The 15421-nt window shown below is 41.8% G+C and overlaps 1 protein-coding gene across 1 annotated transcript; it reads right to left on the reverse strand.

The window, feature by feature from the left end:
* Positions 1–3675: 3675 nt before the first annotated feature.
* On the reverse strand, positions 3676–11541 carry LOC308695501 (tripartite motif-containing protein 16-like protein; the record flags this gene model as incomplete). The annotated part of the gene is made up of 5 exons (XM_081373662.1): positions 3676–4286; positions 8054–8116; positions 8228–8378; positions 8469–8702; positions 11332–11541. 5 exons carry the CDS (start codon positions 11539–11541, stop codon positions 3676–3678), a joined length of 1269 nt encoding a protein of 422 aa, XP_081229788.1.
* Between the last annotated feature and the right edge of the window lie 3880 nt (positions 11542–15421).

Raw genomic sequence — 15421 nt, forward strand, 5'->3', positions numbered from 1 at the left:
GGATCTCTGGTACTATCACTCCATCCTCTGTGTCAGCATCAGAATTTTGTTTCTGGAAAAGTTGCTCCACTTCCTGGAAAATGAGAGAGGAAATGTATTATAATCTAACAATACAATCTGCTTTGAACTCCCCATACAGTAACAAGTTGCAGACTTAAAATATTTATTATATATATATTTAAGCAGTGGTGTAGTCTAGTTTTTTGTAGTGAGTATACTCTAATATAACCCCCCCGTCCCCCCCCGCCGCCGCATACTCACCCATCCCAGAGCGTCACCCCATAAGCACCACCACACTCACTAATGCATACAGTATGCATCGACATGTAATTGAGAGCATTATGAAATACTAAGTGTTATCAACATGTCAATTTATTATAAGCAACACAAGACTTTAACAGGCAATGACATTTACAGCTGGGGAGACTGGACTGATTTTCTACTGTTTAGTGTTAATCACCATCTAACTCAGTCAGTTAAGAGCTACCTTTAGCCTTAGATGTTATATGAATATGGTCCCTGAAGCACAGGTTTTATCAGTTGACAATTTTCAACAATTTTTTTTAAAAAACATTATAGGCACAAATACAAATTTACTTTTAGAAATGGTGTTTTTGAAAAAAATGTTATTTTAAAATACCTTTTACTGTGCAATTTCTTTCTAATTAATTTGAGTTAGACCGAACTTTTATTTTGGTGGGTTGTAGACATTTGAGTTTCTGTGTGTTTTAATAAACTATTATTATTATTATTATTATTATTATTATTATTATTATTAGGCCTGAAGTATACTCTGTGCAATAGTAATATATTTCTGTTATAATTTCTTCAAGTTATACAGAACTTTTATTTTGACAGGTTGTCGTAAAGACATTTCAGTTTCTATGTGTATATGAAACGAATGAATGGCGATAGTTTTATCAAATGAAATGCAAATGGTGAAATTCTCATCAAGTGACTCTCATAGCAGCTCTGCGATGAAATGCACATGTGTAGCTTACATCATGTCTCAATACAGTGAAACGCTGAAAACACCACGAGCGTGAGTCACACGCGCTTCTGTGTGTGTGTGTGTGTGTGTGTGTGTGTGTGTGTAGTGGAGCACACACTGAGCGCTCATTCCCAGAGACGCGTAGAACAATTGCAGTCTCTTTTAGCTTTAATATTCATAGACACTAGTCCATATCGAGATTTTATTCATTGTACAGCAGCTACTTTTGATTTATTCATTAAAAAATAGCCAAATTCCGTGACGTTCTGCTTTATATAGCACGTTCCATTTGTGACTGGATTCTGCGATTCGATCCGTCGCTTCACAAACACAGACGGGATGAATTTATGAATGAAAGTGTGAAAGTTCTGACACAAAACGAAGTTGATACGTATCCTCACGCTTCTTTTAAGTGGGTATACGCAAATCCTTGGCTTTTTCTAGTGGGTATACGGCGTATACCTGCGTATCACGTAGACTACACCACTGTATTTAAGGGATTTTACAGTACTAAATATTTACCTCGGAGTCATGCAGCATTTATCATCTGTAATACTGTTGTGTAACCAGTAGATGGCTGTATAGCCCTATATATAAACATATCCATGGCTGTGTATTCCCTAGTTGCTGGATGTTTCCTTCTGATGCTGTGCTATAGAGGCACATCAGCTTTTACATAGACATATGAAATCCTGACTGTGAATAATACAAGAAGTTAATAAAACAGTATCTTACCCTCCTAATCAGACATATCCAGAACTTCTGTCATTGTCTCTGGAACATTAATTTTGTGTTTCTCTGTCTCTGGAAATAAACAAGGCATTCAACATACACACTCTACTGTTTATGCATACATCAAAAATCCTTAATATACAAAGTCAAGGATACGTACGGTTGTCGTTGTGATTATTTCCTCAGTAGCCTAACAACTTTCAGAGTGTCCACCACTGAGATGTACCCCAGACGTTTAGCAATAGAGAGTGCTGTGTGTTACCATTCAGAGAGAAATTGAGTGTGAGGTTAGAGGACAGAGATACTGTACAGTATTAATATATAATTTCTGTAAGTACGAGTGTGTCCCTCACCATGGTGACGGCATTAGGCTTGGCCCCATGCTGCAACAGGACATTGATAATGTGTGTGTTTCCCTGCTAATATCACAGCAACACAGTGAAAAATAATTAAGGATTTCACAGCATTAAACAGTATTATTACAGTGAAATATTGTATTGAAATATGCCCTGGGAAGTCACCTATTTTTTACAGTCTATGGAAGTCACATGACATATAACAGAACTGTTTTGAACAGAAGGCGCCGGGCTGAATGGAGAAGGTGAGCAGCATGCATGTTTGCAGCACTTACACCCATGTTATTTTAATATGAAAATAATATTCACTTTCAAATAAACGTTTATCGCATGACACAGTTCACATTTTGTTAGCAAGTGCCCGGAATTGTTGAAAGTTCTCTCACAGCATTTGCTAATAGTAGTAATGTTAGTAATGACAAGAGTTTCGCTATCACCGTTTAGACTAATCTGGTGATTGTAAAGTTTATAAAACCAATGATGGGACAAACATTACTATTTATGTGTGCACATTTCTGTAATTAGTCAAGGTTATCATAGATTAGCAGGGCTAACCGTTAGCTGTTTAACTTTAAGGAGAGGATGACCGGGGCCATGTATTGCGAGATTTTGGGGAACAACCTCCTTCCCTCAGTTAGAGCATTGAAGATGGGTCGAGGCTGGGTCTTCCAACATGACAATGACCCGAAGCACACAGCCAGGATAACCAAGGAGTGGCTCTGTAAGAAGCATATCAAGGTTCTGGCGTGACCTAGCCAGTCTCCAGACCTAAACCAAATAGAGAATCTTTGGAGGGAGCTCAAACTCCGTGTTTCTCAGCGACAGCCCAGAAACCTGACTGATCTAGAGAAGATCTGTGTGGAGGAGTGGGCCAAAATCCCTCCTGCAGTGTGTGCAAACCTGGTGAAAAACTACAGGAAATGTTTGACCTCTGTAATTGCAAACAAAGGCTACTGTACCAAATATTAACATTGATTTTCTCAGGTGTTCAAATACTTATTTGCAGCTGTATCATACAAATAAATAGTTAAAAAATCATACATTGTGATTTCTGGATTTTTTTTTTTAGATTATGTCTCTCACAGTGGACATGCACCTACGATGACAATTTCAGACCCCTCCATGATTTCTAAGTGGGAGAACGTGCAAAATAGCAGGGTGTTCAAATACTTATTTTCCTCACTGTATATAAGAATATATGATGATGAGAAACCTGATATTGATTATACCACATTAAATGTTATATGAATCTGAATCTAAAATTCTACCTTCAATAAAAGTGTGTGCAGAGTCAGCAGAACTGAAGGTGTGTGGATACAAATACATTGTTTAATGATTGTTATTAGTACAGAAGATGATTAGAACTGAGGTAAGAGAAAAATATACATACAATGTTCCAGTAATGCATAAACGAAACCATTTATTTTAAACAAACAACTGAATCAGTAAAAGAGAAATGACAGACTTGTGTTTTATGAACATCCAGGAAAATACAACGCTTTTGATATACAGAGGCTACTTCAGATCTGAAAAGCCTTTGAAAATACTAGCACACTAGCTTGTTCAGTAGTGGTATTTCTGACTAGCAAATACGCCTCATGACATCATCATTTGACGAAATAACAAAGCCCCTAGAAGATCTGGATTAAGAATCTGTAGAATGTCTGAATTATTTAATCGGTTAGACAGTTTCAACGCTGTCTGTCTATCAAATCCAAACACGGCGTATAGCGGCTGAGTGAATGTGGCCCGGACTCTGTGGATGAGACTCATTGTGTCTGAGACGCTGTAGAAGTACAAAATCCCTGCGCCGTGATCCACATACACTCCTATTCTATTACTGGACACTACAGGAAGAACAGTCTCAATGTTATTGTGCCAGAATGAACAGTAGTCTGGAGAGCAGAACAAACTCCAGGACTGATTGTTTCGTCCAGCTGCACTTTCAGGACCACCTCCCTTCCTGCTGATGCTCTTATATGTCACTCCTATATCCACTCCTAATCTCCCTTCACCAGCCCACTCCACCTCCCAGTAACAGCGTCCAGTCAGACTCTCCACACACAACGCCTCGGTCCAACAATCAAATCTGTCTGGATGATTAGGATAACGCTGATTTATGTCAGAGAAAGTGATCACTGTGTTTCCCTCCAACAGACGGAGACCATTATTCACTGTGTTCAGATCCAGAGTCAAGAGACGGGAATCTGATGGAGATAAACACATAATCATTAATTTGACATCATATTATATTTAAACATATTATTGAGGTTCTGCATTAGTATCATCATTTCATAATAATTATAATTTGATGTGTCTCTCTGACTTGTACAATGATGAATAAAACCTCAGTTCACTTTAAAGGTCCCGTTCTACGTGATCCCATGTTTCAAATTTTAGTTAGTGTGTAATGTTGTTGTTAGAGTATAAACAATATCTGTAAAATTATAAAGCTCAAAGTTCAATGCCAAGCGAGATATTTTATTTAACAGAAGTTGACTACAAAAAAACGTCTAGATTGGACTACACCCCTCTACTTCCTTCATTAATGATGTCACTAAAACCGTAACCTCCGCCCACAGGAACACAGGCATATTGATGGCGAAATGTCAACAGACGTGGTTGATGTTTATCTATAATCGGATACCGCAAAAGTTTAATTCGAAGTTGTTAGTGTGCTCTGTCTATTTCACCACGGACTGTTTTTGTAACCTGGGATAATATCAAGCAGGATTCTCTCAGCGTTTCATACTGACGAAGGGGGCAATTTCAACTATATTCCAGCAAGCGGTAAGTAGTAATTTAATATGGAAGTAGCGATCACTCTTCACATCGTTTTTCTTAGTAGGATGAAAATAATCTTACTTAAGCTGTGATTAATATACAGAAAGCGATCGCCCAAGCTGTCAATCACACAGCGTGAGTTTATATGGACACTTGCCAAAACTCGTTATGAAATCAATGACGCTGTTACACTGCACAACGAAGCTCTTACTGTATTTATATACCTCATGTTTGCATTGGTGAAATCATTAGTGTGAGTGCAGAAACTGCGTTGCAATGATAAGATCTTTTTTTCACACGATCAACAGACTGTCATCTGCTCAATGCCAGAGACAATTTATATGCTCATCATCACTGCAACCTTTTATGTGATTGAAATAGATCTAAATACTTAAAAAACTTCTCACGATTTGTTAATCCAGATAGCTGTAATAGTAAAAACGTATAATAGCTGTAATAGTAAAAGTTTTCCAGATAGTTCCACATGTAATGCCAGATATTTCATATGCAAGCATGTCAGCCAATCACAGCAGAGGGCGTTTACACTGAAGTCTCACAGCAGACACGCCCCTTCAAACAGAGTGTTCAAACCAGGGAATGAAATCAGGCTAGGAAATATGCCTTTTATTTCTAAATTATAACAATTTTTGATCTAAAAAACATACTAACATTATAAGGGCACCCCTGAAAACATTATAAAATAATAAAAATAATCCATGGAATGGGACCTTTAAGGAGAACTTCATTTAGGGCTGCAACTAACAACTATTTTGATAAATTGATTAATCAGATAAAAAACAAAAACAGTGACCACGTTTACAAGCTGTTAAAATTCGGGTTATGGTCGGGTTAAGGTCACTATTTGGATTTCTGAAACATTCGGAATAACCCGTTTACATGCATGAGCAGAGAGAGTTACTCCTATATACATGGAATTTGTAATCAATTGGCAATATCCCGATGTAAACGGTGACGCACGGTTAGCATCTGGACGTACGGACAATCTTAAAGCCTCTGTTAGGGGCCGATCACACCTGACGCGTTTTTCAGGTTCGAAAACGCGAGGTGCACAGTACTTTACATTACACAGAACGAGCAGTGCGCTGCGTTTTTTATGTTGCTAGGCAACCAATGAAACAGCTGTCCTGTCAGTCAAGTAAACGTCAAATCAGACTTTTATTACCTATATTTACTTTCCGTTAACATTGTGGTAGTTACGGTTCGTGAAGTCGTTAAGCTCCTAGTAACCCGCGAGAGCACCACAAGTTTATCCTCTATCATCGCACTTTCCTGGCATTCAAGCAACTGTAGCTTTCATCACTTAAACGGAAGGCCCGCCTCTCACTTCATTCGATTGGACAGTGGAAAAAAACGTGATGACGTCGGGCGGTTTTTCCGCTCGGAGTTGCTTTTTTTCAACTTCAAAAACGCAAGGCGCAGCGGGCGGTAAAACGCGAGGCGCAGCAGGCGCATAAACAGCGCACAGAACGCTCGCTGCCATAGGAAACCAATTGAAAATAGGCGCCTCTCACTGCAAAAAACGCGTCAGGTGTGATCGGCCCCTTATACTTTCCGCGACCGCGAGGGCGCGAGGGTCCGCATGACGTAAAACTTGTCATCGGGGGTGCGCGCAGAGGATCCTTGCATGCCTCCCATTTTTTGTGACCGCACGGTCAAAAGGGCGCGCGTTCATTAGGTTAAAACCGCGAAAGAGATGGAAATAACATGGACGCCGAATTTGAAAAAAAACGGAAAACGTGTGCATGCTAGAAATAGAACCAATGCCTATTTTTCATGCAAGCCTGTTGAAAGCGTTTCCAGGCAAAATAGAATAGGAAAATATGTTTATATGTCATTTTGACACGAATACTTATTAATACATGTCATTTTGATATTTGAAAGTGTCTAGGTTTTGACATAAATGCAAATATAAACTATAAATATAAAAAATATTATCGATTGTACTGTCCCGACCAAACTACTGCGCATGCATTGAATGCGTTCTTGTTTACTTCCGGTATACTGCACGCGGGTTTTTGTATGTGCCGTCTCTCCTCAAAAGACCAAGATTCCTTGCGAATAGAACATGCGCAGAACACAAATCAATGTTCCTTTTGATGGGGATATGCCGATACGCGTTTACATGACCAAATATTCGGGTTAGAAAAGGGGTACCCCAGGGATCATATCCAGGTTTTTAAAAACCGGGATATGAGCATATCCGGGGTTTTGCCGGTGTTTACATGGCCGTGCGCGACCGGGTTATTGCTAATATTCCGGTTTTGAACGGGTTATTGGCTGCATGTAAACGTAGTCAATGATTTCAATGTTTTTCATCTTGTTTAACTGTACAAATCTATGCTAAATATTATGCGCAAAAAAAGGTATCAACCCTTCTCACTCCTAAGGCACTAAAACTGAAGCATGGTCAAGCGCTTTCTGCATTTCAAGTCTTCTGAAGCTTTATGGTATCTTTTTGCAAGAAACAGTGTGAAGTTGTATTCACTGAAATTCAAGATTTGAATCCTGCTCTGTGATCGTTTTCACATTTCATTCAAAAGATAAATCAGAACTCGGTAACGGGACACACAAAAGAATTTAGTCTGACAAAATTTCTAACCAGCATGCACTTCTTAAAATAGAGGTCTGTATAGCGACACATGACGTTTCTGCAACAGGTGCAGAAAGCGATTTCTGAGAAACACTGTTGATATTTGAAATTTGAAAGCACCAAAATAAACAGTAAATGTGCAGTAAACAATAACTGAGAAACACTGTTATTTGAAATCACCAAAATGCCCCCACTCAAAAGGATCACGTCCCTGTGTAAATAACTTCGCCCCTAAATTCACATCATGCTATGCAACACAGGCACCTCCCCCATCATGAGTGGACACGCCCCTTACTGCTGATTGGCTACAAGTATGTTTTAGTCCTCGGTCTGATTCACTTTCAACAGTTTTTCTCAGAAATCACTTTCTTACTAATGTAACTGCGTTCCATTCTGAAGGGCACGTCTCTATGCCCATAACGTTTCTAAAAACAAAAATCCAAGTTTACATCTCACTCCAATGAACTTATCTGGTATTGGAACGAACCCCTGTTTAGATCATCATGTTTAATTAGCACAGAATATGCTAGAATATCCCAGTGATCTCCAGTGTTTGCGTGTGTTTTCATTGTAACTCACATTGTAGAAACTCCTTCCTAGTCTTAAACTGATGACTCGGGACAATGATCTGGACGGTTTTCACTATGAACACCAAAGAACATCTGTGCATTAGTGCCACTCCTTTAATTCCTATGATGAGAATTAAACTACTACTACAGTGCTCAACTCTTTTCTGAGTAAATCAGTATTTACCTGTTTTAGATAACCTTTCTATCTCGTCTGTGCAGAACTGCTGCAGTTTGTCTCTGAGTTGAGAGACAGATTTCACTACTTCATCAAAATTGGGCCGAGAACTGACAGTGTAGTCATCAGTAGATCCAGAGAGAGAGACAGACGGGCAACTCTATAGACACAAAGACAAAAACAAAAATTCTGTGCAATTAGAGAGGCCTGTTGAAGTCTTCAGTCCTGTGTTAAAGAAGATATATGTTACCTGAAGGAAATGAATATGATCATCTGTGTTCAAAAACTTTTTCAGTTCAGTCTCTTTCCACCTCAGATCATCGAGCTCCAGCTCCAGTCGTGCCAGTCGTTCTTCAGCTTGGTTCACTGCAACTCGTTCCTGTTCTCTGATCAGCTGCTTCACCTCAGTGTGACGTTTCTCGATGGAGCGGATGAGCTCAATGAAGATCCTCTCACTGGCCTTAACTGCCGTCTGTGCAGAGCGCTGTTATAGACCACACATTGCAATCTGCTCTTAATGGCAGCTCACACAGACATAGAGCTCTAGTGTTAAACTCTTTAAAAAAAGTGTTCTTAAATGCTTCTTCATCCAACTGTAGGGTTCCATGAAGAAACTTCCTATTGTGCAAAAGGTTCTTTATAGTGTAAAAAAAGGTTCTTTTGAATAGACTCAAAAATAATGTTGACATTAGTGGAATTACATAGTAAGGTTAAATCATACTTATCTGATTATCAATTTGTAGCAGTAAATGAAGGTGTCATATAGATCACAAGTACAGTATGGAGTACCACAAGGCTCAGTACTAGGAGAGTTGCTTTTCACCCTGTACATGTTACCTTTGGGAGATATCATTAGGAAACATCTATATTTAGCTCTATATTTCTTTGCTGCCTGACAAAACATACCAATTCACATGACTAACGAAATGCATATAACAGAACAGAAGTTCCCTATCAGTGAGTCACGTTCAACGTTACATTAGAACGACTGACGAACTGGGATCTTGCCTGAGAGTTTCTGTTTCAACAAAAGAGCATTCCAGCACCCTGCAGGCTTTGACTGAGTCTTGCACGCTGTGCAGCGACCATCTCCTTGTGCACTTCAGCACTAAAAGAGCTTTCCCTAAAAGAGCAAGCATGTGTGTGATTTTGCGTCTTTTTAAAGATGTCATTCCACCCTTGTGTTTCTGGATGCTGTCGTTTTCGGTCTCCACCTGACAGTCACAATTGCTGCCTCATCTGGGCCGAAATCACATTGGGCTGGCTTTCGTGTCATGCACCCACTACAGGAAGATGACCCTTTTGATGCTGCAGTCGAGACTCGCTTCCCTGCCTGTCTCGCTGGTTAATTCGGACTGTCAGACTTGGCTATGAGATTTAGGTCATCAGGCATCCCCCCAGGTTCAGCGGCATCTGGTTCACCTCAGTGATGTTCCTGTCCTGCGTGCAGAGATTGCAGTCCTACTGGCAAAAGATGCGATACAGCGGGTCCCCTCCAGGTGAAATGAAGGTGGGGTTTTACAGCCCCTACTTTATTGTACCCAAGAAAAGCGGTGGGTTACAATCAATCTTGGACCTGCATGTCCTGAATCAGGCCCTGCACAAGCTCCCATTCAAGATGTTAATGCAGAAGTGCATTTTCAGATACATTTGACCCCAAAATTGGTTTGCAGTGATCAACCTGAAGGACACATACTTTTATGTCTCAATTGATCTCAGTCCTCGACAGAAACCATTTCTACACTTTGTGTTCGAGGGGTGAGCACATCAGTAACACCCTTCGGGTTGTCACTGTTATCCCACATCTTCACGAAAATCGCGGAGGCGTCCCTTGCCCCTCTGAGGGAACAAGTGTTCGCATCCTCAGCTACCTTGACGACTGGCTCATCCTGGCCCACTCATGAGTGCAGTTGTGTGGAACTTGGTGATCAGGCACCTAAGCCACTTGGGCTTTGAGTCAACTGGGAAAAGAGCAAACTCTCTCCCATACAGAGCATCTCTTTTCTTGGTATGTAGTTGAATTAGGTCAACTATGCAGCGCGTCTCACAGACGAACACGCTCAGTCGGTTCTGAACTGCCTGATCTCGTTCAGAGGCAGGACAGTGGTTCCACTGAAACTATTTCAGAGGCTCCTGGGGTATATGGCATCTGCAGCTGTAGTCACACCACTTGGGTTGCTTCATATGAGACTGCTTTTCTATGAGCAGTAGAAGCATGTTCCAGCTGGGGTGTCATGTGCAACAGGCATGCTCCCTTGGGCTCCTGGACAGGACCTTGAATGCAGTGGGACATCATTTGCGTCAAGTTGCTAGCAGTACGGCTCATCCTGCACCACTTCAGATCACTGCTACAGGGCCAGCCTATACTGGTCTGGATCATCAACCATCAGGGTGGTCTACGCTTTGTTGCATGTCACATCTGAACCATTCACATTCAGGGCGAAATCATTCGTGCAGCCGATGAGCTCTCATGACAGCCCACACTCCTTGAAGAATGGAAAATCCACCACCAGACAGTCAAGCTGAATTGGAAATGTTTCGGGGTCACACAGGTAGACTTGTTTGCCTCTCCGAACACGTCCCACTCCCAGTTGCGCTGACACACATCTGGCAACAGGACCTACGCAAGTATTTGTTTCCCCCAGTGAGCCTACTTGTACAGACACTGTGCAAGGTCAGGGAAAATGACTAGCAGGTCTTGCTAGTTGCGCCTTACTAACCCAACCGGACCTGGTTCCCAGATCTAATGCTCCTTGCTAAAGTCCCTCCCTGGATCACGGATCAAGGACCTGCGTGTGGGGGACTTGAGTTATAGTGGGGCAAAAAAGTATTTAGTCAGCCATCAATTGTGCAAGTTCTCCCAATTAAAAAGATGAGAGAGGCCTGTAATTTTCATCATAGGTATACCTCAACTATGAGAGACAAAATGAGAAAAAAAAAATGAAAATCACATTGTCTGATTTTTAAAGAATTTATTTGCAAATTATGGTGGAAAATAAGTATTTGGTCAATAACAAAAGTTCATCTCAACACTTTGTTATATACCCTTTGTTGGCAATGACAGAGGTCAAACATTTTCTGTAAGTCTTCACAAGGTTTTCACACACTGTTACAGGTATTTTGGCCCATTCCACCATGCAGATCTCCTCTAGAGCAGTGATGTTTTGACTGTCGCTGGGCAACAGATTTTCTATGGGGTTGAGATCTGGAGACTGGCTAGGCCACTCCAGGACCTTGAAATGCTTCTTACGAAGCCACTCCTTCGTTGCCCAGGTGGTGTGTTTGGGATCATTGTCATGCTGAAAGACCCAGCCACGTTTCATCTTCAATGCCCTTGCTGATGGAAGGAGGTTTTCACTCAAAATCTCACGATATATCGAGATTTTGTATCTTAAGATTTTGAGTGAAAACCTCCTTCCATCAGCAAGGGCATTGAAGATGAAACGTGGCTGGGTCAGTCGTCCTGGTCCCTTTGCAGAAAAACAGCCCCAAAGCATTATGTTTCCACCCCCATGCTTCACAGTAGGTATGGTGTTCTTTCTCCTCCAAACACGACGAGTTGAGTTTTTACCAAAAAGTTCTTTTTTGGTTTCATCTGACCATATGTCATTCTCCCAGTCCTCTTCTGGATCATCCAAATGCTCTCTAGCAAACTTCAGACGGGCCTGGAAATGTACTGGCTTAAGCAGGGGGACACGTCTGGCACTGCAGGATTTGAGTCCCTGGCGGTGTAGTGTGTTACTGAGGGTAGCCTTTGTTACTTTGGTCCCAGCTCTCTCCAGGTCATTCTTCCATTTTCTAATAATTGCTCCCACAGTTGATTTCTTCACACCAAGCTGCTTACCTATTGCAGATTCAGTCTTCCCAGCCTGGTGCAGGTCTACAATTTTGTTTCTGGTGTCCTTTGACAGCTCTTTGGTCTTGGCCATAGTGGAGTTTGGAGTGTGACTGTTTGAGGTTGTGGACAGGTGTCTTTTATACTGATAATGAGTTCAAAAAGTTGCCATTAATACAGGTAACAAGTGGAGGACAGAGGTCAGCCTCTTAAAGAAGAAGTTACAGGTCTGTGAGAGCCAGAAATCTTGCTTGTTTGTAGGTGACCAAATACTTATTTTACAGAGGAATTTACCAATTAATTCATTAAAAATCCTACAATGTGATTTTCTGGATTTTTTTTCTAATTTTGTCTCTCATAGTTGAAGTGTACCTATAATGAAAATTACAGGCCTCTCTCATCTTTTTAAGTGGGAGAACTTGCACAATTGGTGGCTGACTTAATACTTTTTTGCCCCACTGTATATACTGATCTACCATTGGGAGATAAGGCACGCTTACACTCTGAAGTGGAACCTGTTCGTTGAGTGTTGTTCTTCTTGCCGAGAAGACCCCCAAAAGTGCCCGATCGGATCGGTCCTTTTTCTGGAATTGTGCCTGGAATTTAGCTGGCTAAAACTGATCTTGAGACCACGGCCTGGATATGTGCCTAAGGTTCCCACCACCCATTTGAGGGAACAGGTGGTGAACCTGCAAAAGCTGCCCGTGTAGGAGGCAGACCCAGCCGGGACTCACCTTCTCAGCTCCTCAGCGCAAAACTTAACTGAATGAGTGCACCGTGCTTCCTTGTATACCTGTCCCGCGGGCGGGTTTGCAATGCAAATTTCGCTTTCCAATGTCTATTAGCTTGTTTTGTTACACTCAAAGGTGATTGGGCTCTCAGGCGAGATCCCAATTCTTCAGTCGCTCTGATGTAACGTCTCTGTTTCTAGAAATAGCGAAACTGTTGAGCAAAGGGGCCATAGAGCCTTTATCTCAAGCTCAGAGTGAAGGGGGTCTATACAGCAGATATTTTCTGGTACCGAAAAAAGACGGGGGTCTCAGACCTTTTCTAGATCTGAGACAGCTGAACAAAGTGCTTTCGAAACGCCGGTTCAGAATGCTCACAACCAGGAAAATCCTCACACAAATTTTCCAAGGGGACTGGTTTATGTCAATAGATCTGAAGGACAGGTATTTCCAAATACAAGTAGCGTCACGTCACAGGCGATTTTTGAGATTCGCCTTCGAAGGCCAGGCATATCAATACACAGTCCTGCCGTTCGGCTTGTCCCTAGCACCCCGTACATTCACAATGTGCATAGACACAGCGCTCGCACCCCTGAAACTCCGGGGCATGCGAGTTTTGAACTACTTGGACGATTGGCTGATTCTAGCACGATCACACTCAGAGCTCATAGAACACAGGACCATATTACTCGAACATCTCGAGAATTTAGGTCTCAAAGTCAATAGGGCGAAGAGTTCACTGTCTCCCAGTCATAGAAAATCTTTTCTGGGCATGGAACTGGACTCGCTGTCTATAGCCCTATTCGCACGGGATTAGTATTACCCCTGGACCTCTGTAATTAAGAAATTACCCCCTGACGTCTGTGTTTTTGGTGGCTCATTCAAACGGGCAAATAAATGTTCGTAATTCCCTCGAGTTTACGGACTTTACAGCGCGCGCGCCCATTCACACTTGACTAGCTAAACGTGCTGAAACGAAGATCGCGCTGCAGTATTGCAATTAAAAAAAATAACATATTTCTCTAATAAATTGGTTTTAAATAAATGATATATATTATAGAATATCATATTATTGTATAAATATATAATATATCTTCTTTTTCTTTTATCCTTTGTCCATATTTACAACAAGCCTGCCTGAAGAAGGTATTATAAATACTGAAACGTCGCGATAGGCTTGTTTTTCTATTCATTTTATTTGGTTTATTTCATTTTATATAATTTTTACTCTTTCACACTTTGATTTCTTGAGATACTTACAGGATGGACGCCTTTAGAGGCCGTGTGAGACAAAGAAATGCTCCACGATACAGACTACTAAGTTACACTACCACAAAAAGCGTCCAAACTTTCCAAAATAGATTCCATGTTGCGCCAAAATGCTTAATTTGACGTTTCCATGACAACGGTCCGAGTTGAGCTTCCGGATTATGTCTTTACTGTAGTTTGTTTTCTCTTTTGCAGCACTTCATAGTTTTTATAAGAGAAAAACTATAATCGGATTGGAGTAGGGCATATCGAGAGATTTTATTGTTAATGTAGTTTTAATACAGATGTAAAATGGACTGTTAAACGGCCCATAATGGTTATTACGTTCTTTAGGAAACGATAGGCTCACAAAAAAACAGCCCAAATCACAGACATGGGGATTCGCACGGGACTGGTATTATCAGAGGACCCCTGTGTTGGCCGAAATACGGTAGGTAATTTTCGGGGGAATTTTTACAGACATTTTTACAGACATGGCAGATTCGCACGGGATAAAAATCACAGACGACCTCTGCGATTATTACACATTACCGGAGGTCCCTAGGTAATACCACTCCCGTGCGAATAGGGCTTATGACAGCACAACTATCGCCATAGTGCAGACTGAATATTCAGCGCATGATGAAATCCTTCCGCCTATAGTCTATAGTCCCGCTCAGAAGGTTTCAGAGAATGCTGGGTCTCATGGCCTCAGCATCATCAGTGCTCCAGCTGGGTCTGCTTCGCATGCGCCCGCTACAGTTCTGGCTAAAAGCGCGAGTACCACGGCAAGCATGGACCTCTGGTCTTTTTCGCCTCAAGATTGATCAGAAATGCGTCTCAGCTCTGAAATCTTGGAAAGCAACCGACTGGTACCGGTCAGGTGTAAGCCTGGGGACTTCCTTGAGTGTGAAGGTGGTGTCTACGGACGCCTCCACCTCGGGATGGGGAGCGCTGCTCGAGGGCAGACCGTTCATCGGCCAGTGTTCAGAACGGGAAAAGTTTCTACACATAAACTGCCTGGAAATGATGGCAGTCGACAACGCGCTGAGGCGCTTCTGTCCCCAGATAAAAGGTCACCACATTTTGGTCCGTTCGGACAACATGTCAGTGGTGGCCTATATAAATCGCCAGGGAGGCATCAGGTCCCGAAACCTTTACAGGCTGACGGAGCGCCTCCTGGTTTGGGCTCAGCACAATCTGCGCTCGTTGAGAGCAGCACACGTGCCAGGCCACCTGAACATGGGACCAGACCAGACAGACTGTCCAGAAACAATGTTCCGGCAGGAGAATGGTCTCTACACCCGCAGGTAGTCCAACTGCTGTGGGAAAAATCTGGTAGAGCGAAGGTAGACCTGTTTGCGTCTCAAGAAAACGCTCACTGTCCAGAGT

This window comes from Scardinius erythrophthalmus, assembly GCF_964197995.2.
Source record: "Scardinius erythrophthalmus genome assembly, chromosome: 1".
Classification (NCBI taxonomy): Eukaryota; Metazoa; Chordata; class Actinopteri; order Cypriniformes; family Leuciscidae; genus Scardinius; species Scardinius erythrophthalmus.